Below are 23349 nucleotides of genomic sequence, written 5' to 3' on the forward strand. Positions count from 1 at the left end.
GAACATATAAGATCTTTTTGGGTGCGTTTCTTTAACATAATTTATCCCTATTACAGTTCATATCAACGGGCCTAAGGATTTGATGTAGGTGGATTAATTTGAAACCAAACAAACAATGGATTTAGATTAATTAGCTCATTTATAATCACGTCAATTAAACATGTTTGAAAATATTTAAAATTAAAGTATGCATACTCAAGTGTTTAGTGTACAAGAGAGGTTAACTTGTGTCGCTCACTTGTAACTCTTCGTATATTAGATAAAAACTTGTGTGAGACGATCTCACGAGTCGTATTTTGTGATATGAATATTTTATTTGGGTCATCCATGAAAAACTATTACTTTTTATGCTAACAATATTATTTTTTATTGTGAGTATCGGTAGGGTTGACCCGTTTCACAGATAAAGATTCGTGAGACCGTCTCACGAGAGACCTACTCCATATATTAATGCCTCAAATTTGAGATGAGACATCGAGTTTGAGATCAAATTTTAACAATTTTGTCAATTTTAACAAGAAGTATAAGTATTCAGTTTTGGACTGTATGTTTAAAATCATAAACAAAAATTTATCATTTGGCTATGTCATGTAAAGTGATAAAATGAAACCAAATCCGAAACCAAAATATTGTGTAATCGAAGCTGTAAATTAAGGTGGTAGCGTATAATCGTCAATTAATTTATGTTATATCTGGATAGATGAATTTAGAACTATGGATTTCAAATTTATAATAACAAATCAATTGATTTTTTTGATAAATACTTTTGATAATGAATTTTAAATCCTAACTAGTTATGTTTTGAATAACCGAATAAGATTTCAAATTTATAAAAAAAATATTACAAATATTTCATTTCAAATGCAATCTTATTTAGACATAATTGATTTGATCGGATTTATATAAATATGTTAGCCCTTATTTTATTTGCAATAAAATTTTGTAACATAATTTAAAAATAATAATGTTATTATTTTGATCCGCTTCTATTAATATTTTATATTAAATAATTCAAACTATAATCAAAATAAAAATTAAATTGTAAAACAAAATGGAGACGAGCAAATAAATAAATAAATTAGGGCTTCCAATTAATTTATTATTTAACATTTGTTTTTAGCGGACACCTGCCCGAAAAACAAATAGGCCGAAAAAACCTATGACGAGTCTTTTCGGAGTGCCATTCTCTTTCTTCTCGCTATGTTCTTTCCATCGCTCACACCTCTGCTTCAAATCGCGTCTTCTCGATCGTTCACGGGTATTCAATTATTAATTTTTGGGTTTTACTAGTGGAAGTTGATGTTTCCTGATTGGTTCTAAAAATTTTGGATTTGCTCTTCTTAATATTTGGTAATATTGTTATTGAATTAATTGACTGGGTCGAGAAGGGATTTTTTTCTTCGTTTGAATTTTGCATATACTTATAAATTGATTGATTGGAAATGAGAAAGTAAGAAGTGAATGTCGAAGAAGAAGGCGAAGATGACTCTGAAAGATTTCCATGGCGGCTCCATACCTTCCGCTCTACGTCTCCCCTCTGCACCTGGTGTGTGAGTCTTGATGTTTGAAATTTATTTTCAATGATAATATGTATTTGAACCTTGCATTTGGGTTCCCCCGCGATGCTCTGACAATGCCATTTGTTTCTGTTCGCTGGTTGTGTTTACTTTTGTTCAAGTTTGATTCTTTCTGGTATGTTTGCCGATCAATTAAATGGGATTATTGATCAATATTATAAATTCCCGCATCAAGATTCTGGGATTATTTTGTGAACGAGGTTTTATGTTTTTTTGGTGAGAAAAATATCTTGTATCTAGATCTAACTATTCATATTCACCCGAGATTTCTCACATGACGGTCCTTGCTAATTTAACTTAATATTGATGTAAATTATGCGTTATGTATGTTAAGTAGTTCTGAAGGTAAAATTAATTTCTTGGATGTGTTTTATTTATTTTCTCGACAGTATGGCGCGACCTGCAGATCGTGGTGGATTTGATCACCAGGCACCATGTGGGAAGGTCAGATAATAGGTTGCGTCCTGCATCTGCAGGCTCTGCAAGGAACCTTGATGACAAGACCCCGTTTTTAAGTCACAACGCACAGATTGGTCGCAATTTTGACGAGGATGAACGCAAGCCTCTGGATGGGGTGTCAGGTCCTCGTCGAACAATCAGCGATGTGAACATTCATGCTCAAGAAAGTGGTTTTGTAGAGCCAAAGATGGATAATTTTCGTGGTATTAGAACTGGTAATATGACTGCTTCAGTTCAAATTTCACAATTGTCAGGTGATTCAGTGGTTAGCCCTCATACTGGGAGGCGGATTGAAGTGCATAATGGGGGATTATGTGTCCAAAATTTTACTGGTAGTGTGAGTACTAGGTTGAATTATTCAAATGTGGCTGATAATACTGGGAAGACTGGCTGGATCCAATCCTAATGCATGGGGATTAAGAAAAGAGATTATTACTGGTAAAGAGCCTACATTTGTTGCATGGTCTGCTACAGATGCAGAAACAAAGTTGGCTCATGCCAGTGCTCTTGAGAAGGTTTCATCCGGTAGGTGGAACTCAAAAGAACATATTCTTCATCAGAAAGATGTCCAAGTCCTTGGAAATCCAGAGACCAGTGCAGATTTTCTTTACAACGCCAACGGTATGTATCGGAAAAATAACTACTATCTGATAAATGTGGCAAATTCTCCCGACTATCCTGTTATTGCTCTGGCAATGCATGCTGAAAAAAGTCTGATTGTTGATGATGTGATTCATAGTGGTGTTAAAGAGATACCACCTTATAAGGGGCTCAAGGCACAAGGCACATAAATCTCTTTTTTCCCATTCTGTTATCTTACCCTCTATCTTTAAAATGTTCTGAAGGCCTCGTCTTCTGATGCAATTGGTCTTTGTCCTGATGCCACTTAAGGGACTGTGATATTTTTTATTTCTTAAGTTGCAGTTGTGGATTTGATCTTTCCTTTTGAGCCCATTGTTCTCATACTTGTAAATGCTGATACTGTACCAGATTTTGATGGAGCGTGGGATTAACGATGCTGCTATTAGCGGTCACATGCAATCTCCCTCGAGGTATGGACTGAGTTCTTTTTTTTGCTAATCTCAGTCAATGTGTGAACGCTTTAAGCTTGATTATAGCATGACCATTGAACCATATTTTTCTTATAATGAAGGGTCATGCAAGGAGCCACCATGGCAAATATATCCTTCCATGTCACTCCCCATTATGGTGAAAAAGCCGAAAATGTGAACCGCACTGACTGGCGAGATCATCCAAGTAGTGACGACAGAATTGATTCACAGATGAGGAGCAGGAGAAATGAAATTCAAAAGAATAACAAAGATCTTGAGAAGCATCGAAATCAGCAGCTACAGTATAGACCTCCATCACCAGAGACTTGGCGGAAACCTGTAGAACAACCAAGGCCAGACTCCCCCCCTCTTCGCTATGGTAAAGCAGCTTCTGCAGTGAGCTTGCCCAGACCTTTTCAAGATCAGTATCTGATCAAGCACTTGGTGATCGATTTTCCGGGTCCAAAGGTCTTCAGAGGCCTGGTCAAATTCCTTTTTCCCGATTTACGGGTCCAACCCCAAGACCCCAGATAAATGGCTACTAAGTTACAGTGAGATCTCAAGACCTTTACGAAAAAGAGAAATCATACGTGCTATGGAGCATTTATAGTGCAAGCTGCATCCAAGGCATGTATTGATTGATAGAAATTTGGTTGCTGAAATCTGGATTCCCGCACCTCAAATCAGCCAAGGACAAGCCCGTGCAAAAAGAATTGGATGTAAAAATAATCATTTTTAGTTTGAAAATGATCGTAAGATGATATCATAAGGCAAAAACTTGTGTGAAACGGTCTCACGGGTCGTATTTGTGTGACGGATATTTTCTTTGGGTCATTCATAGAAAAGTATTACTTTTATATACTAAGAGTATTACTTTTTATTGTGAATATCGATAGGGTTGACCTGTTTCACATATTATTATTCGTGAGACGGTCTCACATAAGACTCACTCATATCATAATTATAAGCTCGATTCTAATGAATTGAATATATTGGTGGCAATTGTACCGTCACGGTTGCTCATTTAACCAATTTGAAATCAGGATGTCCAGCTCAACTTTGGGATTACCTTTCAGCTCTTATGCAGTCGAGCACAGTTCTGACTAATTAATGATTCTATTCAAATATTGAGGGCATAATCCAAATGTCTTTCTTTTGTGAAAAATTATTATTTGGATTAAATGTTTAGCACCTTTTGCATTTGCATGTGTCCCTCATATCCATCCGTGTCCCTGATAAGAGCATTTACGTGCAATATGCATATCGCAATTTCAACTTGCCGGATTCAAAGTACTTGTTGAGTTTAGTACGTTGAAGAATGCACAACATTCAAACGACGAGAACATCAAGGGTAAAACCAAAAACTAACTTCTACCAGATGAATGACGGCTTAATTGTAGAAAGATTGGCCTCATTTCAAAGGGGCATCCATGTGCAACTCACATGATATTTTCTAGCTAAACAAAAGATGCAAATGAAACTACTAATCACCTGCAGGCAATGAGTTCCCATCGGGTAATCTACCCTTCGAGTCCTTCAACTTCAAGAGTTCCTTTGCCTTTTCAGCTTCTGATTGCTCAAACAAAGCATCAGCTACTTTCTGCATCAACCCATTCGAAACGGGCCTTTTCATGTCAACAGATTTTATGCACAACTCGTGTGCAAAATCAACATCATTCTTGGAACAAGCAAATGGAATAAGCGTCGCATGTGTGAAAAAATCTGCCATGTAACCATTGCCTATCATGGAAGCGTACCACTTCTTTGCTTCCTTCAAATTCCCTTCATCCACAAACCCTTTGATCATGACATTGTACGAGTAATGGTTCGGCTGCAGCCCCCTTTCCTCCATCTCTTTGAGCACATCTAAGGCTTCTGATACCCGCTTCTGCCTCATCATTCCATGTAATCGTGAGTTATAACTCCTTACATCAAGAACGACTTCCTTCTCTTGCATCAAACTCCAAAAAGTTTCAGCTTTGGAAAAATTTTCAGCATCACCCTTATAGAATGAGCCCAAGAGAATGTGGAAAGTAATCAAATTTGGCTCAATACCATTTTTCTCAATCTCGTCCAACAATGAAACAGCCGCATCCATAGATCCCACTTCGCAAAAAGCTTTGATCATGGTGTTGTAAGATATTATATCAGGCTCTATCGATAATTTTCTAGGAATTTCTCGGAAAAGCTCGCTGAATTTGTCAAACTCCTTTGAAGCAATGCAGGCTGCCAAAAGGGCATTAAAGGACAGAACACTTCTCGGACAATTTAGGTCCGGCATTTCATCGAACAACTGAAGGGCGTGATCGAACATTCTGGATTCACCATAAAGAGATATGAGACGAGCAGCGAAGTGTTCGTCGGTTATGTCAGGATACTGTTTCTGATGATTGAGTATGTCATGAATGGAAGAGAAGCGGTGTACTCTGGCGAGGCGGTTGACAGTAATCTTGTATGCTAAGCGATTACGGCGGAAGTTGGTGGAATTCGACTTTTTCTTGAATCGGTCAACGAGGTATTCGAGATGATCGTTGCCAGAGATAGTCGGTGAGGTGGTGCCAGTGGGTTTCCGCTGAAAAATCTGGCGGAGGCGGCAGCAGAGATTTGAAGACATCGGGCATTTAGAGCCTTACTGATAGATCCTAATGACCTCGGAGTTCGTGATTACGTTGTTTTGCTGTCCGATAATGACTTCTAAGTTCTAAATAAGTATCGATTTAATGTTTATTATTTAAGTTTGAGGCAAATTGTCTGTCGACGACACACGTACAGTATAATTTAATTTGCAAACCATATTCTTAAAATTCCAGAAGATCTAAAACAAAATGAAACATAATAAATCAAATAAACAGGGGGAACAACTGTCCCCATTTAACTAGACACTAATGTATCGACTCACGCGTTGCATGTTTGTATAATATTTTTTATAATTAATTTGATTTATATTTAAATGAGGATCAAAATATAATTATAAAAAATAGTGAGGAACTGCACTGTAATTTTGATATATAAATTAAAAAATAAAAGAATAAAAAAATAATCTCAGTAAGAACTGAATCTATAACCTAAACCCTAAGAAACTATGGCTCTATCCGCTAAATTACATATAACTCACATTAAAATTTTAACATTTTATTAATATATATAATTATTAAAACAGACCATGACACCAAATTTAATTACTCTAAGTATTTAACTTTATTAAAATAGTACAGATATAACCAACCGTTCTAACTAAGAGATGAGCCATTTGATTTGCTAATCTTGATATATATAAAAAAAAAAAACAAAACAAAACAAAATCCAATTAAATGAGCTTGCAATCATAAAAATAAAACCAACACTAGAAGAATTCCAACTAAGACCACAAAGTATTATATCTCTACTATATTGTCAAGCAACGGTGCCCTATAATAAATATTATTGTTCATTTAAATAAATATATACAAATATTATTATATTCATTTAATAAAAATCATAAAAAAATTGTATTTTTCATCTTGTTTATTTATGATTTCGATAATTTATATTATCAAATTTCAGTTTTCAATCTCGCCTCTTCCGATTTTTAACAATTTAGTCATTTTTCACTGAGAATATTGATGTAACTAAACACGTTACATTAGCGTCAAATTAAAAAAGGACTAAAATCATCGTAAGTAGATTAACATACCAAATCGAAGCACAATTTTACCTAAAATTATAACAAAAACTCGTTCTATTAAATTCACCGCCTCCCTTAACCTCCCCCACATTCTCAAACTTTTAATCATATTTCTCTTCAATCTTATCATGATCAATAATTTAAAAAACTATTAAAATAATAATTAATTAACCATATAAAAAGCAAATGACTGCATTCACTGCTGGGGTCGGTATGTATGTGTGTGTGTATGTACGTAGCTATGTAAGTATTGATATATAAAGGCACTCTATATTCTCAAATCTGACTCCCCCAAAAAAGGCTCCCCCAAGCAACACCTCACCTATATAACAGCAAATGCAAAATTCTAACACATTTCGCCAAGAATTTTATTCAACGGTCAGTATCCAATAATTTGGTTTTAAGTTAGATGTGTTAATGAATTTTTAATGCTGGGAAATTTAAACTTCTAATATATGATATGTCATTCTTTTTAATTTCTTTTTAATCATTTACGTAAACTACTTCACTTGGATTAGTATATCCCATTCGGCCAATATTCTTAATTTAGTCACTTCTCCACGAATGTGTTCCACTGGGAAACCTCGCAAATTACCAACTTTTTGTTTTTAAAAATTGCCGATTTGTCTCTTGAAACATCGGAGTAATAAAAATGACCTCATTTTCCACTAAAGACTCTTCCTCCTTCACTTAATGTAAACCACCACCATTTACCATTTGTACGTGAAAAATTGTAGATTAGAATTCATATATTTCCACAGATACATGCGGCCACATGTATTTTCCAGGATCGGGTGTATAACTAAATGGCGGGATTCTTTCTTTATTGCCTATTAATTCTTGCCGAGATTTTCACTTTTCTTGGAAGAAGCAGTGAATCCAGGATCTTAACAGAGCCCTTATTGTTCCAGGCTATGGCGCCTGCTATTCTTAATGCAGATGCATTATTGGGTCCAAATACAGGCCTGGACCCAACGAATGGTGGGACGAATACAGGAGGAGCTCCGGAGATCACTCATAAGTTGGTGCATCATTCAGTTTACAGGTCTGAAGCTGGTGGAGAAGTGATTCTTGTGGGGTTTGCTACAGCTTTGGTTGTTGCTGTTGTCTGCTACATTCGGGTGACGAGAATTAGAAAAGATACATATGAGTCCTGAGCAGTCAGTCATACATAATCTACGAGGAAAAGATTTTTTGATTCGCTCAGGATTCGGATGTTGTTTCGTATTGTATGCAAGATAGATGCGTATTCCCTGAACTCCTTCGTTCTCTTTGTAGCTAATTCTTGGATTTTCTTTTAAATGGCATTGTGAAATATATATAATCAACATCTTTACTTGTAAATTATAACTTGCTCTTCTTGATTTTTTTTTTCGGTTATACACTGGAAATTTAGGGTCCGTTTCCAGTAAGTGTCACTAGTCCAGACGCATGTTTTGAAATTACCCTAAGCCTGAAATCACAAATAAGATCGTTAGAGGGGAGCCAGGAGGGTGTCCTGGCGTAACCCATCCGACACTTAAGTCAGAGACTGAGGATATATGGGGGAGCAGCTAAGGATGCTGCTGAAAACAATATAATGAATCCATGAATTAACATTCAAACCTGATATTTATAAGAGAATACATGGACCCTTGATGGACATGTCTTCCATTTGGGCCAGGGATGGACCATGAGTAATGGGCTCATCCATGAGGTATCATACATAAATGTTTAATGAGAGAATATTGTTGTGACAAGCAGATCTATGAAAAATCAAAGAGTAAGTGTATTATGCATAATATGGTCTCATGAGACTGTATTTATGAGACGAGTCGATCCGTTATATATTTTTCAAAAAAATAACATCTTTGATATAAATAATAATATTTTTTTCTTAATTTGAGTCGGATCGAACTTTTAAAACGATTTCACGATAATGTGAATATTAAATATTCAATATTAATAAAGTCATATTTGTGTTTTCACATAATAATTTAGGTGTATTGGAGAAAAAAATATGTTTCACGTTTTACAAACATTATAAATATCAACGTCCAAGAATGTTATACCATTGTTGAGGTTTGCAATCAGAAAATGCATACATGTAGAAAATCACCGTAAAATGTGTAAATACTTATTTCATCACAAATATAAGATCATCATGATTTTCCCCACATGCAACTATAATTAATTTTAGAAATGGATTTGAATTATAATAAGATAAATTTAAATATTTATAATTTCATCACAAATATAACATCATCATCAAATAATAATTTTCTGCTTATTCTTTTCCTGCTCAAATTCTCATATTGAAGTATCCCAGTTGTAACCGTCAAATATAATTAGTAAAAAATTATATTCGATGGTATTTTAAGTCTATAAACAGAAATATTTTTAAAATTTTTAATTTTAAAAATTATACAAAACTAAAAGCTATAATGATAAATTGTTTGCATTTGTTCATTTATCTAATAAATATTGTCACATAATGTATTCCTAATTTATTTTTCCTCTCCAAATTCACTATTATATACGAATTAATTTAAAGAGTCTTAATGAATTAATTTTTGCGGTTGTTTAAATTGATTTAATAATTATTTACTAAACAATCTTGTACTATATTGTTTAAAAATATAATTGTTTATGCACACAACAGTTGTTTTTATAATAAGTTACTAAATAATCATGTAATAAAAAAATATAAATTAAATTTTATTATTTATTTTACAGGCATGCTACGTTAGTCTTGTTCGCTGGTATTATGTAAAGAAACAAGATTATCAAGGGAATGGAATATGACTAATAATTCAATTACAGAAATGCCTTTTTCTTACAACAATAATATTATCGAACAATTTCAAAGGTAATACAATTTTAGTGCATTCCTGATGTAAAATACAATTAATTAAAGTAAAAGGCGTTGCGTCAATTTATTAATCAAACGTCAGAGAGGCACAAATTACTTGCGCTTATAACTCTCATGCTGAATTTCTTGATGATGATGCTGAAGATGAAGATAGTTTTCATTTTCATAAATCACTGGACTTCCAAAAAGATAATCTGCAGCAAGTTGCCATGGATCCCTTCTGCTTTCTTGATCACGAATTTCTCGAAAATTATCCCTTTTCTGCCGCTCGATCTGGTCTAAACAAGGCCAATAACCAAATATACTTTCACACAGATCCATAGATTCCAGGCCAGAACCATATGAAGTTTGCCATCCAATTTTATCATCATAATCTCCATTTCTTCCATTCTCATATCTCTCATCATCATGTTTTTTATGAGAGTTGTCACTCGGGGTAGACTGTACTGGCTCGCCGATTTCACCATGTTCGCCAGTACCTGTAACCTCATCTCCATTTCCAAAATCATCTGTTTCTTGATCAGCTTCTTCGATTGTAATTGGAAGCTTTGTTGAGAGGTTATCTAGATCATCTTTTCTATAAGGTGAAGGTATGGACCCGTAATCAAAACCATCAAACGAAACAACGTTGGGACGAGGGGTAGACCGTGGATAACAGATTTCATCAGAAGGAGGCAGAGGGCGGCCGTAGGTTGTAATGGGATCATACCCGCCTCTGTATGGTTCCGGTGAGTATTCTTTGTATTCGGTTTCGTTGAGTTCTTCTGTAGAGATAGAATAAGAGATCCTGGATTTTTTCTCTGAAAAAAGTGATGGATCGTACTGGAGCGGTTTAAGCTCAGTGCAGTGGTAAACAGAGTAATTTATTCCTGATCGATTCACATACCCGCTATAATATTCATTATCAGAAGAATGATTTTCAACAGGCGAGTACTGCATCAATTTGGGCTCGGTGTAGACCATGTAATTAGATACAGATGGAATGATGAAATAATTATATTCACTAACCTTAGGCTCGTTGAATTCGTACCAAGAAGAGGGCGAAAACGAGGCCTGAAATGGAGTTGGAACCATGTTGTATTCAGAAGACTGGCATGGAATCGAACAGAAATCATCTGTATGACCATCGTAGTCGCTATAGAAGGCCATTAAGAATCAAAACAAGCCTCTTTGTAGATCTCTGAACATCAAAGAAAATGGAGGAGAAACGCAGTGGGAGAGATGGACTACTTCCCATTGAAATGGTAGGATCACAGTTTGTTGATGTTTTAATTTTAGCCACTTGCTTCTTTGTTCTTATCCACTTGTACTACATTCTAAAGGAAGATTAGACACTAGAAAAACGTTTGGTACGTCCACTATAGAGAGATTTACCAAGATGTAGTCACTTTATACTCGGTGGAGGAAAAAGGGACTAGTTTGAGGACAAAGTTCATGTGGCTCTCTTCCTCTAGTTCATGAATTCCAAAGCAATGACGGCGACAGTTGACCTTTCGTTTTGTTTTTCATACTTCATTTGTATTCAGCAAAGAGGGTATCAAATGGTTTCAAGATTTGAATTCAACATTGCAATTTGTAGGTAACAAGGCAGGTGAGCATGGCAATTCTTTCCGCAGCTTCTCACCCTTAGATCCGTGCTTTTTATCTTTTCATTATTATTTTTTCTTTTAGTCTGGTGACAAAATGCTCCATCCTTAATATCTTATATAAAAGTCAAGTCCCCCGCGCAATCATGAAGGTCCACAACTTAATTTTGATTGGAACCCAAAAACATGGTGTGCTGATTAATGATGGTAAGAAGAAAATAAGACCAGTACTTGTTAATATTATATACTTGGACCTGACTCCACTCGAAAAATTAGTTCAAGAGGAGAAATAATAAACGTATGGAAGCGTAAATTTTACAAAACACTAGTGGGTGATCAAAAAGCAATCCAACACATAACGAAAATATGTGCAGCGATACCATGTTAAGATCATCGATTTGGGCCTAATTCAAACTTAAAAGCTAGTTTAAGGGTGATTATTGTCTAAGTCTATATATAAAATCTCCAAAAATTTAATTCACTCGACGTGGGACATCGAACAATACTTAGAACGAGAAACAAGCGCCATATTATACCGATTCCAGATTACATGTACATTCTCTCATTGAATTCACAAAATACTAACTGCTACTAAAAGCCGTGAACCAATCCGGATACAGGGGAGGATCGTTAATCTTGAATCAACATCCCATCATCAGAGTTTTTAAAGCATTAGTCGACACACTAGCATTTCATAAACAGAAAATCAACATAACTGATATGCCACCTGCAAGCCAGAACAACAGTAAGGAAGCAAAATCATTGGTATGAATGAATGCCTTGTTATTTTACTTTTGACCGAAAAACCAGGTATAGTTATTGATATAGACGATTTCTGTAAAGACTTCAACGTATTGATCATAAATCAAGATGCAGATTCAGGAGTCGCTCCTTGTCTTGTTATTCTTTGGTCAGAAGGGGGGCCATCTCTCTGTCTGACATATGCTTTGCTCTTGTATTTGGAATTTCTAGCTTGCTTTGGTTGATAAGTTGGATACTGACACGGAATTATCTCTCCATTGATGTACTTATCACCTGCAGTCAAGTAAAATAAAAGGCTTCAAACTATCAAATTCAAACATTTCCAATTTAGATAGATGTCAAATACTGCTCATAAACGGCAATTCGAGAAACCTCCATAATCCTTGTTTTTAACATCTATATAAGAATCTGGCAGGACCCATAAAACACCAGGCAAACCTACAAATAAGAAAATTCTGAAAGATGAAACAGAGATTGGAATGAATGGGAAAGAAGGAGACTTTCAGTAGCAAAAGCCGTACCCTTAAATTTCTCAGATGTTTCTTCAGATACAGTGCATTGAAAACCAGTGTATGTAGTGGTACTAAATGCATACATGTTCTTCTTGGCTTCTTCCATGCTAACGGAATTTGAAATCAAAGTGAGACGATTGACATTGCTAATACGAAACCTTTTGAAATCTAAAAAGGTCATCACACTATTCAGCAAGGCTACATAAAAGATGGTCAATTATCTATCTACGTGGGAAAGAAAAAGGACTGTATAGAAAACAAATTGATCACCAGGAAACAAGTAAACAACTTTCGGTAACATTCGAAACACCAAAACTCTCCCGTTTTTATTATTCCATTCAAAAATTGCAAACACATTTTTAAATTTGCATAGCGCCAAGTCTTCTTAAAGTGCAAGATTGGCAAGTATTTAGGAAAGAAAATGACTTTCAGGTTAGTCAGCACAAGTTTCTCAATACCCTCCAAATTCCCTTGCATTTGAAGCTAATACCACACAAAATCATGATATTTTGTATAAAAATACGTATATATATGTGCATGTACCATCATATTTTCCTAATTCTCCTACTTGCAAGAATGACTTTCACGTTTATAATCAGGAAGCTATGCAAAAAGTAAAAACTTTTCAACATATTACATCAGAACAAAAAAATATGCAAGTAGCCAACAAAAGCATCATGAAGTTGAAAATTGAAAACAAACAAGACGATGAAATGGGAGAGCGATACCTCCCAAGAACAGTAGCAAGAGTGTTGAGATAAGTTTCAATCATTTGCTCTCTGGTGGGAGCGGGGTCTTTGGGAAACTCCAAGACAATGAGCCAATGATTATAGTCGCAGCCAGGTAACATAATTGTCTCCCTTTCAGCATTACTGCTGCCTCGTTTGGAAGAGTGTCCACCGTCGGTAAGTGCTCTTAAAGCGGGAAAAGAAGCGGTTCTTGATGTAATCCGGCGCGAAGGAGCAGCCGAGAGGAATGATAAAGACGCAGAAGGAAGTGAACAAAGAGGGGTTAGGGTTTTGGGGGACTGAACTGGGGTATTGAGGAGTACACCTAGGCTCAGAGTCGCCATCGTTGATTTGCGCAATGCGCGAGGAAGATGATAAGCTGAGAAGATGATTTTTATTCCAAGTCTCGCCCGTCATACCTTTATCCAAACCGACGCGTGCAGATGTTAATAAAAAATTTAAAAAAAGCGATTGTTCGTCAAATATCGATTAATTTTATTAAAAATTAACATTACGAGGATAAATATGTTTAATTAAAAAAACCCATTATTACTGAATTCCACGTGAATTCCTTCGAGAGATGGTGAAATATTTTCCAGTAAAATTGGATATTTTGGCTCTGTAGAGCATGAAATGGGGATATAGGAAGAAAACTTTGGGGCCTCGGGGGAAACAGTTGTTGGATAGGCTCATATCATTGGCATCTATCTTCACTTGCATCGTCTCTGAATGATATTAGAACACCTGCAGGTCCTTCTCATTCCATCCCTGAAATTATGTGATTTTTGTTTGTTCTTCTGTCAGTGTACTTATCCGAATGAATTAGTTAAATACTCCATTTCTTCCTGAAATAATGTAGTTAACGGGATCTTAGAAATAGAAGATTTACGAGCCTTGTTCGCTTAGATATGTTGTGCCTATGACGTGTTTGATAAAATGCCTGCAGATTAATACTGGGTTAGTTTTGGAGTTGTTAGTTCATGACCTGCCCGCTGTTTACATCTAATGCTCAATTTCCATTTGACTGTTTTCAACGTATGTGATACTATAGTTTTCAGAGTCTGATTTCCGGTTTATTTCATCCTACCCATGTGGGCATTGCTCCCATGATAGGATGGATGGCGAAGATTTCTCCCAACTTCACACAATTTATCCAAAATCTTCATTCTATAAGGTGTGAAAAATTAGGAACGTGGACTGTTGTGAGAGCTCTATGACTATTGATCAGTCACTCAGTCTGGTCGTTTAATGCCAACAACCTCATAACAACTTTGAGATTCGTGTTTTATTTTGCTCGATGATATTTATTACATGAATAAATGTACTATTTAATTTGTAAATCTGTTTGATCTGGTATTTTTGGTTTAATGATTAACTGGTCGATATCTAAAGTGGACTGATTATATGATATGCCAAGCACGTAAATCAACAATATTATGTCTGACAAATTATTGTTATGTATAATACGTTCTTACATGAGTAATACACAGTATAGAATTTGGTTAATTTGTGCTGTTTAGAGAGGAAAAGTATTAGTATACGCTAAATTGTTGTAGGTTTAGTGTTTATTTGAATAGTAAAGACTGAGCAAAATGTGACTGGATCTTGCTGATTCAATCAACCATCTTTCCGCAGAACATCACACTGCTTTATAATTTGTATCTTGGAATGAACAGAATATGTTACAGTCAGTCAGAAGATTGTGCACAATGACCACCAAGTATAGTTACAAGTCAGTACTATGTTTTCAATCTTCAATTTCCGCAACCGCGTTTTCGACCCTCGAACTTCCACAAAATCCGTTATATCCTCCTATATGCTGTAAGAATAATTCTAAAATCGATGAATCCTATGTACTCAGCCAGCTCTCCAATCTTTTGCCCATCTCGAGTCACAGACATGCTGCTAATCCACCACGTCATAATCCATTGGAATTTGGGGTTATAGATGAATTTTTATTACCAGAAGATAAATTGCGTGGAGTTTTCCTCCAGAAATTCGCAGCAAAACTGCCATTCACCGTGCTTTGAGTGATGTTGGGGTGGAACTGAATTGTGAATTACTTGCTAAAGTAGTGAATAGGGGGAATTTAGGTGGTGAGGCGATGGTTGTGTTCTTCCATTGGGCAGTCAAGCAGCCAAATATATCAGACAATGTTTTGACTTACAATGTTATTCTCAAAGCTTTAGGGAGAAGGAAATTCTTTGCGCATATGTTGGAAATGCTAAATGAAATGATCGTTAAAAAGCTGATTCCTAATTCTGAAACTCTTTATATTGTTATGGATAATTATATGCGAGCTCACCATGTTTCTAAAGCTATTGGGGTTTTCAAAGATTTGGGGAACTATGGATTAAAATGTGATGAGGAAACATTGAATGTTACCCTTCGTTGTTTGTGCGCACGGTCCCATGTGGGTATTGCATGGTCTTTGTTCACTAAAACGAGGGAGAAGGTGCAATGTTGTAGCACTACATATAACATAATCATTGGTGGATGGTCAAGTTTGGGTCAGGTTAATGAAGTCGAGAAGTGTTTAAAAGCTATGGTGGATGACGGAGTGAAACCTGATTGTGTGACGTATAGTTATCTTATTGAGAGTCTGGGGAGAGCTGGTCGAGTTGATGATGCTGTTAAGATTTTTGATTTCTTGGAGGAGAAAGGGGATAAGCTGAGTACTGCAGTATACAATGCAATGATATTCAATTTTCTTGCTCGTGGAAATATTGATGAAGCTTTGAAATATAAAGAGCAAATGCTGACTAATAGCTGTGAACCAAACATGGATACCTATGTTAGAATTATTCGGCATTTCCTTAAAATCAGAAGAGTTGCGGATTCTATGGAGATGTTTGATGAAATGTTAGATCGGGGGATAATTCCTTCCACGGGAACCTTAACCGAGTTTCTTGAACCTTTGTGCAGATATGGACCACCATATGCTGCGTTGATGATCTATAAAAAGGCAAAAAAGGCAGGATGCAGAATATCGTTCACTGCATATAAGCTATTGCTTATGAGATTGTCTAGATTTGGGAAATGTGGGATGCTACTTAGCATATGGGATGAAATGCAAGAAAATGGATATTCTTCTGATACGCAGGTTTATGAGTATATTATAAACGGGCTAAGCAACACTGGGCGGCTTGAAACAGCGGTCCTTGTCATGGAGGAATGTCTTTACAAAGGGTTTTTTCCCGATAAAGTTATCTGCAGTAAACTGAGTAACAAGTTGATGGATTCGAACAGAACAGTGATGTCTTACAAGCTTTTTCTCAAGTTAAAGAATGCTCGTGTAAATGGAAATGCACAGCGATATTGGCGTGCCAAAGGGTGGCATTTTTAAGCTATTTCATATTTATTTGTGATAAACGGACTAATGGACTATGCAACACTGGGCGGCTTGAGACAGCGGTCCTAGTCATGGAGGAATGTCTTTACAAAAGGTTTTCTCCCGACAAGGTTTATTTGTAGTAAACTGAGTAAGAATTTGATGGATTCAAACAGAACAGTGATGTCTCAGAAGCTTTTTCTCAAGTTAAAGATTTAAATGAAAATGCACAGCGATATTGGAGTGCCAAAAGGTGGCATTTTTAAGCTATTTCATATTTATTTGTGATAAATGGGCTATGCAACATTGGGCGGCTTGAAACAACGGTCCTTGTCATGGAGTAATGTCTTTACAAAGGAGATTTTTTTTTTGATAAGGTTATTTGTAGTAAAATGAGTAACAACTTGATGAATTCGAACAGAACTAAAGAATGCTCGTGTAAATAAATATGTACAGCGATGGTGGTGTGGCAATGGATGACAATTTTAAGATATTTCATATTTATTTTTGGTAAAATGTTTTTTCTCATATTAAGATCTTGAGTTAGAATCACGATATCTGTGTCTGTGTATATGAAGCTGGTGATTCAAGATGTTTTCTGCTCAAAATTTCTGTATATAATCTTGTACCTTTTTTGCTCTCTGGATTTATAGACAATCGGTAAAGGTTTTCCAATCAATTGAGTCCATGATTTATTATTTGCTCGGAGGCTCCTGAAGAAAAAGAAGGTCGATCGCCAGCTTCGATCTGATGGAGGATGCACGAATGATTTCTCGATTTGTAATCTCCAGACAATTTTTAAAATGTTCAGGCTAACTTATTTAAGAAAGATGATTCCCAGACACATGAAGTAAATTATGCCATGATAATGTGGTTAAGATTTATTACTATTTTATATTTCAAATTAAATACATAGATAAATAATGCTAATAATGATCGCTCTTTTCTATCAACATCTAAATTTAGTTACCTAATTTAATTACAATGGCAAAAACTTGCGTGAGACGATCTCACAGATCGTAGTTTGTGAGACAGATATTTTATTTGGGTCATCCATGAAAAATTATTATTTTTTATGCTAAAAGTATAATTTTTTATTATGAATATTGTATGGTTAATCCGTATTACAGATAAAGATTCGTGAGAACGTCTCACAAAACACCTACTCTTAAATAATAAATCTCATCATATATTATCTAAATTTAATTGCTTCATTTAACTAAAACTCTGTTCATTAACAAATTTCAATCGCATGTTGTCTACAGACTTTATTGAACCCATGTCCTGCTTGAAAGGCCATGTCTTCTGCAAAGAATGCATTCTCGAATGCCTGTTGTCCCAGAAGGAGGACATTCAAAGGTTCTTACCTTTGATAATGGCTGAATTTTTTGAATTTTGATTATATTTTAGTATCGGATTTTCAATCTTTCTTTCATGTCGCAGCCGTAGATGTTTAATCGATTTTTTGTTATCCAGCTTTAACAGTCCCCGATCAGAAGGGTTCAAGTCCTTTAGAGTGATTTTTATTTTTAGAGAATCGTACATGAAGGAAGAAATTATAATGCCAGTGTTCGTGTCGGACACGCTAGTTTTGTATCCGCTGCTTGTAATAGATCTTGGGTGAACAAATCTTGTATGATTAACTATTCCAGTAAAGGTGAATGCGTTGCATGCTACTAGTCAAGGGAGAATTGAATTATGAAGTATAAGCCAGCTGTGCGTTATCCCAGTGAAGAGGCAGCGCCTGGTGTCTGTATTGAATTTAATCTTAGCAATTGCCTATTTATTTCTATCTGCTCATTGCCTGTGAAAGTTACAACTATTAGGTGTATAAATTTTAATCTTAGCAATTGCCTATTTATTTCTATTTCTATTTAGTGCGTTAAATTTGAAATAATTCATGCAAACGGGGTTTGTTTGACAAAGTATGGCACGGTTGCAATATCAAGTGGAATAAGGTACAAAAAAATAAGGGATTTCGTCCCGCGGCACTAGGTCAGTGTTGTAGGCTCTCAGAAGAATTTGTGCAAGAGATTTATCGATTCTGATAAAACTTTTGCCCCACCGGCAAAAACGACTTTTGCGAGGGCTCTGGGATTTGGCACACTGAAACTCTATGTCCTTCCTCTCTTCCCTTTCTTATGATGATCTGAGTTCCTCCTCTGCCTCTGAATGGCATCCTATGTGAAAGAAATGTTATTTTACCTTTAATGTGAGCACGATGAATTCTCATCACGTGTTTACCCAATCTTCGGGCCCCAAGTTCAGGCACTCTATATGATTTGCAACTTGTTTCCTCTGGGACCAAATAAATCCAGGCATCGAGAAGGCTTGACAGACTTCTGCCATTTGAATACGGGGAGAGATGTGCAATTGTAAGAGCAGTACGGATGCGGCGGCTGAGAGTTTCTTTAGTTAAGTGTGAAAATTTTTGAGTTGGCTTTTTAGAACGTGGATTGTGGAGAACTAGACGAACAAGCTATCAAGTCCCTAAAAAGAAAAGACCCCACCAATAATAGTGCTCCATTATTGACCCCTAAAAACCCGAAAGCATCGATCAAGCTCCATCGCCCAATAAATTATTCATCCCACCTCAATTACATTATACAGCACTTTACCACTGATATCGTAACTAATAATATCAGTGTGTTTTTCATAAAGTATTAAAATAAAATAGTACGAGTTTGTATTTCGTATATAGTTTACAATCATGTTTGTTCTGCCCAAAAACTCAAGCTTGTATGAGATCGTTTTGTTTTACGGATTAATTTTGTGATAGATGTTTTCGACCTGATTCGATTCATGAAAAAATATTATTTTCTCCGTTTTATATTTAGGGTTGTGTGTAATTTTACACAGATTAAGAAAATTATTTTAAAAAGTAATTTTTACAAAGAATTTTTTATTTTAATCTTATTTAATGAATGCTTTAATATGATAATTTTTTTGATAGAAAAAATAATTTTTACAAAGAATTATATGAGTAGATTGGTAGAATAAATATTTGAGACAGATGAAAAAGAAAATGTAACATTTATATTTGAGATAGATAGAGTATTTTAAATGTTAATAACATTATTTTTTATTGCAGATATGGACTATATCGACCCGTCTTACGAATATATGAGAATGTCTTGCATGAGACCTACTCTTTGGTGTATATCATATATAAATTTTTTATTTTTAAATAAAACTTTATGCTAATCCTAAATATAAATGTCATATTTCATTTTGTGTCATCCCAGATATAATGTCCAATATTTATATTAAATATTATTTAATAATCTACCCTTATTTATTAAATGCATTAGATACTTCTAACAAATTTTTATATCATTTTAAAGCACTCACTAAATAAAGATAAAATGAAAATTTTCTTTGTAAACCTTGATTTTTAATAATTTTTTTTAAATGAAAATACACATAAGCTTAAATATATGGGACAGATGAAATATATAATTAATATAAACAATAATGGAGCTTGATTTTTTTATTTATTATTATTACTACGTACGAGAGAATTTTGTTATAATTGAATCTCGAATTCAAAATCTCGTCCAAAAATTAAAATATTGGTGTCAATTATGTTATAAGCCCTCGGCATCGACCTTGAATTTTGATTATTAAATTATTTGAAAAAAAATCAACTAAATACTTTATTGATGAATTGGAGGTTCAAGTTTTTCATATAATAGCGACTGTCCTCTCCTATATTGAGTAAGCTTTTATCCTTGCAGATCTATTTAGATTATTTGAAGGATGTCTTAATCTATATAATATTAAATTATTAAAGTTGGCCGTATTTAGGAATGTACGATTAATCGAGTCCAAATATTAGTAAAAAATTTAAGGTTCGAATTAAGTTTATTCGACTTCAACATCAATTTAAAAGTTGGAAAATTTTAAGTTATTTAGCTCAAATTTACGTTCGACTATAAACGTTCATATCTATTCACGAATTATTCGAACTATGGCTCGAATATTAAAATTTGAGAACTTCTCGAATGTATATATTTATAATGAAAAAAATAAATAATAATTTTTTTTAAAGAAACCATAATAATTTTTTTTAGATAGCCTATATCCTTGTGCTGACTTGGCAACACCATCATCCTCAATTTTCGCTGGCACACCATTGTAATAACAAAATAACTCGCCGATCGCCAATGATTTGGCTTTTCCTTTCCCAATCTCTCCACTACGGAATCTGCTTCATTATCTTTTCAATAAATTATACCTCCTCTCTTAAAATCCCAAAACCGAACGTCGTTTACCGGCAAAAGGGGCCGTAACAAGAAAAGAAGTCGACCCCTTTTGAATAAAGACGGAGATGGAGGTGAAAGGTGGTGCAGCGGCTGCGGCGGCGGATGTGGAGGCGTCGGAGGAGGAGAGTTTGTTGATGGAAGGGATGGCCGTGTTGGATTTTGACATGCTTTGTTCAACGGTTGCCATGCAGGCCCACAAGGGGAAATGGGGGAAACTAAATGATGATAATGAAGAAGAAAATCTTGTATCTGATTATCAAAATGGAGGGGGAGTTTTTAGGATGTGGGAAGGTGAGATTATTTACGACTGTTTTGATGATCGACCCGTAGCTCTTCAATCCACATGGTATTCTCTGTTTTCTCCTCGTTTATTTTCACATAAATGATAGTTGAAAAAAGAATCTTTTGGATTTCGAGTGCTGCTTTTTTATTCTATTTCTAAAGATGGTATTGAAACTTTGATTTTTCTTATTCTGGTGTTTGTGTTATTTGTTAATCCCTGAATGTTAAATTGCTGAGCTTGGATGCTTCGATGTTGCTTTTCGCTTTACTTGGTCTTGTTAGAAATTGGAATTGTGTGTTAGGTTAGTATGGCATCTGTGGATTGTGGAACCAAGGTAAAGATAATAATCTTTTTGTTGTTAGAGATTGTTGGGACATTTTACTAACTAAAGATAATAGTTATCCCTTAGTTTTGCTATGTATATACCTTTGCGTGCTTTCTTGGTTTGATGGTTTTGACTAAATTTTGTGGTGTTGTCATGCTACAGCTTATTTAGTGCTTTGCCGATGGTGAAGTTTGATTTTTAGAATTCTTATTTTTGCATTTTTCTTGATGGGGAGCATATGTATCATCACACTGTCTTGTATTGCAGTTGTCCATGTTATAGATTTGGCAAGAATATGAAACGAGCTGGATTTGGTTCTTGTTTTCTTCAGGTAAATATGCTTTCTTTCATTGGCAAAATCTTTTTCATCTAAACTGAGGCATGCGCCGCATGCCCAATGTGAAATACCATGTTATTCAGGGCCCCTCCATTCGAAGTTCCCTATGGCTTGTGTTTGCTCGTTACAATTATTTTTGTCTATACCACTGTCTGTTTCTTCACTTCTGAACTGGCCTAAGAAGACGGAACCAATTGTGTGCAATTTCGATGTCTATTCATTGATGATCAAATTTTAGTTCATGTTATTTGCAATTTTGTCATTTTTACATCTAGAGTTTGATCTTCGTTTTTCGTCTTTGGAAGGATTTTTCCTTACTGAGTTCAACTAATGGTGCAGGGATCTATTCACTTTATTCTTGCAGTTGCAGCCCTGTCCAATCTGCTAGCATTTATATTTACTCGGAGACGTTGCTTTCTATATTTGGCCATTTTATTTACAGTTTCAGTTGGAACATATATTGGATTTTACCGAACACTGATTAGGAAAAAGTTCAATATAAAAGTAAGCATTCCATTTTTAAAATTGTTTCGAATTATATAACATGAGATATTTGGAGTATTAAAATGAAAGGGTCTGTTTTTTACTTTCCTAGCGATGAATCTTAGTTTTTGAAAAAGAATGCGACTTGTGTTTTTTTATTTGCAGGGTAGTGAGAGTTCTTTCGATGACTGCGTGTACCATCTAATTTGCCCGTGCTGCACTTTATGTCAGGTCCGTCCCCATTCTATACTGAAATTCCCATGTTTATACATTGCTAAAAGATAATCGGTATCACAACCTGGTTTGCATTAGCGTGCCAAGCCTAAAACCTTCACACTGAAACACGGCCATATTGACAACGTACAGGAGTCAAGAACATTGGAGATGAACAACGTCGAAGATGGAATCTGGCATGGCAGAGGGGACACCATATGTATAGGTACCGTGTCAACAAAGTCGCCTGAATGCCTAGGTATGCAAAAAGACTCAAATGACAGTTAGGCGGGCATTCTCTTGGTTTCTCCCCCTCAAGCTGAGTGTTGTTTCATGTTTCTTGTTTACGAAGCTAGATGAAAATAATGCCCATTTTCAAGTGAGATTATTTTGCTCAAGTTCTACTGTATATATATCTGTACCTTTTGAAAGGGTTGCAATCGCAAATGTACGAGTAACTCCTACGAATATAGGTATGATTTTCTTGGTTGTATATAGAAACTAATCGATATTCGTTGTTCCTTTGAAGGGTGATTGACACACAAATTTTACATAATGTTACTATCTTTACAAAATTCTCACAAAAAACAATGCAGAATTGGATTTATTAATCATCTCTCGTGGGACAGGAGATGCTGCTTGTCTTCATAGCTCTATTTTATGGCCTGTATAGAACCTGAGGACTCCGAGCCCCTGTGGTACAGGGAATCGAGTTAGATTAACTAACATATGATAGATTATTTTCTTTTGGGGAAATGCTTGGTCAATTCCATAATCTTGAACGGGAATCTATACAATTACTTATCACACATTTTGCTCTCGGACTTCTACCCAAGTCCTCAAACGGTGTTGATATTCTACACAGACTGCAAATGCTTCTCACAAGGTTTTGACATTTTTTTTACCAATCGATCATACGTA

At 35.3% G+C, this 23349-nt stretch overlaps 5 protein-coding genes and 1 pseudogene across 7 annotated transcripts; 3 read left to right on the top strand and 3 right to left on the bottom strand.

Moving 5' to 3' along the window:
* Window positions 1–1155: 1155 nt before the first annotated feature.
* Window positions 1156–4130, top strand: LOC142555919 (uncharacterized). 2 transcript variants are annotated; one of them, XM_075667067.1, is made up of 5 exons: window positions 1156–1550; window positions 1967–2657; window positions 2776–3088; window positions 3190–3840; window positions 4033–4130. In XM_075667067.1, exons 1-2 carry the CDS (start codon window positions 1502–1504, stop codon window positions 2440–2442), a joined length of 525 nt encoding a protein of 174 aa, XP_075523182.1. In that variant the 5' UTR covers window positions 1156–1501; the 3' UTR covers window positions 2443–2657; window positions 2776–3088; window positions 3190–3840; window positions 4033–4130. The 2 variants fall into 2 exon arrangements, with proteins under 2 accessions (XP_075523182.1, XP_075523181.1); XM_075667066.1 differs by having other exon boundaries at window positions 3027–3088.
* Window positions 4131–4351: 221 nt separating this feature from the next.
* LOC142555918 (small ribosomal subunit protein mL103 (rPPR7)-like) lies at window positions 4352–5760 on the bottom strand. Its single transcript, XM_075667065.1, has one exon. The coding sequence runs from the start codon at window positions 5700–5702 to the stop codon at window positions 4572–4574; it is 1131 nt and encodes a 376-aa protein (XP_075523180.1). The 5' UTR covers window positions 5703–5760; the 3' UTR covers window positions 4352–4571.
* A 3763-nt stretch (window positions 5761–9523) lies between these two features.
* Window positions 9524–11138, bottom strand: LOC142555920 (uncharacterized). Its single transcript, XM_075667068.1, has one exon. It carries the CDS (start codon window positions 10750–10752, stop codon window positions 9697–9699), a length of 1056 nt encoding a protein of 351 aa, XP_075523183.1. The 5' UTR covers window positions 10753–11138; the 3' UTR covers window positions 9524–9696.
* Window positions 11139–11754: 616 nt separating this feature from the next.
* LOC142555922 (DAG protein, chloroplastic-like) lies at window positions 11755–13673 on the bottom strand. Its single transcript, XM_075667070.1, has 4 exons — window positions 13192–13673; window positions 12473–12570; window positions 12324–12389; window positions 11755–12224 (listed from the first exon to the last, which is right to left on the bottom strand). The coding sequence occupies exons 1-4, from the start codon at window positions 13533–13535 to the stop codon at window positions 12055–12057; spliced, it is 678 nt and encodes a 225-aa protein (XP_075523185.1). The 5' UTR covers window positions 13536–13673; the 3' UTR covers window positions 11755–12054.
* A 37-nt stretch (window positions 13674–13710) lies between these two features.
* Window positions 13711–17132, top strand: LOC142555921 (uncharacterized; annotated as a pseudogene).
* Window positions 17133–20639: 3507 nt separating this feature from the next.
* LOC142555923 (cell number regulator 10) lies at window positions 20640–22949 on the top strand. Of its 2 annotated transcripts, XM_075667071.1 has the most exons (5): window positions 20650–21133; window positions 21663–21726; window positions 22072–22236; window positions 22381–22446; window positions 22582–22949. In XM_075667071.1, the coding sequence occupies exons 1-5, from the start codon at window positions 20853–20855 to the stop codon at window positions 22714–22716; spliced, it is 711 nt and encodes a 236-aa protein (XP_075523186.1). In that variant the 5' UTR covers window positions 20650–20852; the 3' UTR covers window positions 22717–22949. The 2 variants fall into 2 exon arrangements, with proteins under 2 accessions (XP_075523187.1, XP_075523186.1); XM_075667072.1 differs by lacking the exon at window positions 22072–22236 and having other exon boundaries at window positions 20640–21133.
* Window positions 22950–23349: the final 400 nt, after the last annotated feature.

The sequence above is a fragment of the Primulina tabacum genome, chromosome 9 (assembly GCF_025594145.1).
Source record: "Primulina tabacum isolate GXHZ01 chromosome 9, ASM2559414v2, whole genome shotgun sequence".
In the NCBI taxonomy this organism is placed as follows: Eukaryota; Viridiplantae; Streptophyta; class Magnoliopsida; order Lamiales; family Gesneriaceae; genus Primulina; species Primulina tabacum.

Excerpts from the sequence above, each read along its gene's own strand:
- LOC142555918 (XM_075667065.1), bottom strand. The coding sequence starts at position 5,702 with ATGTCTTCAAATCTCTGCTGCCGCCTCCGCCAGATTTTTCAGCGGAAA.
- LOC142555922 (XM_075667070.1), bottom strand. The coding sequence starts at position 13,535 with ATGGCGACTCTGAGCCTAGGTGTACTCCTCAATACCCCAGTTCAGTCC. Across the intron at positions 12,571-13,191 it reads CTTGCTACTGTTCTTGGGAG|CATGGAAGAAGCCAAGAAGA; the intron begins GTATCGCTCTCC and ends AAATTCCGTTAG. Across the intron at positions 12,390-12,472 it reads AACATCTGAGAAATTTAAGG|GTTTGCCTGGTGTTTTATGG; the intron begins GTACGGCTTTTG and ends TCTTATTTGTAG.
- LOC142555920 (XM_075667068.1), bottom strand. The coding sequence starts at position 10,752 with ATGGCCTTCTATAGCGACTACGATGGTCATACAGATGATTTCTGTTCG.
- LOC142555923 (XM_075667071.1), top strand. The coding sequence starts at position 20,853 with ATGGAGGTGAAAGGTGGTGCAGCGGCTGCGGCGGCGGATGTGGAGGCG. Across the intron at positions 21,134-21,662 it reads GTAGCTCTTCAATCCACATG|TTGTCCATGTTATAGATTTG; the intron begins GTATTCTCTGTT and ends CTTGTATTGCAG. Across the intron at positions 22,237-22,380 it reads GGAAAAAGTTCAATATAAAA|GGTAGTGAGAGTTCTTTCGA; the intron begins GTAAGCATTCCA and ends TTTTATTTGCAG.
- LOC142555919 (XM_075667066.1), top strand. The coding sequence starts at position 2,511 with ATGCAGAAACAAAGTTGGCTCATGCCAGTGCTCTTGAGAAGGTTTCAT. Across the intron at positions 2,658-3,026 it reads TTTTCTTTACAACGCCAACG|ATTTTGATGGAGCGTGGGAT; the intron begins GTATGTATCGGA and ends ATACTGTACCAG. Across the intron at positions 3,089-3,189 it reads CACATGCAATCTCCCTCGAG|GGTCATGCAAGGAGCCACCA; the intron begins GTATGGACTGAG and ends CTTATAATGAAG.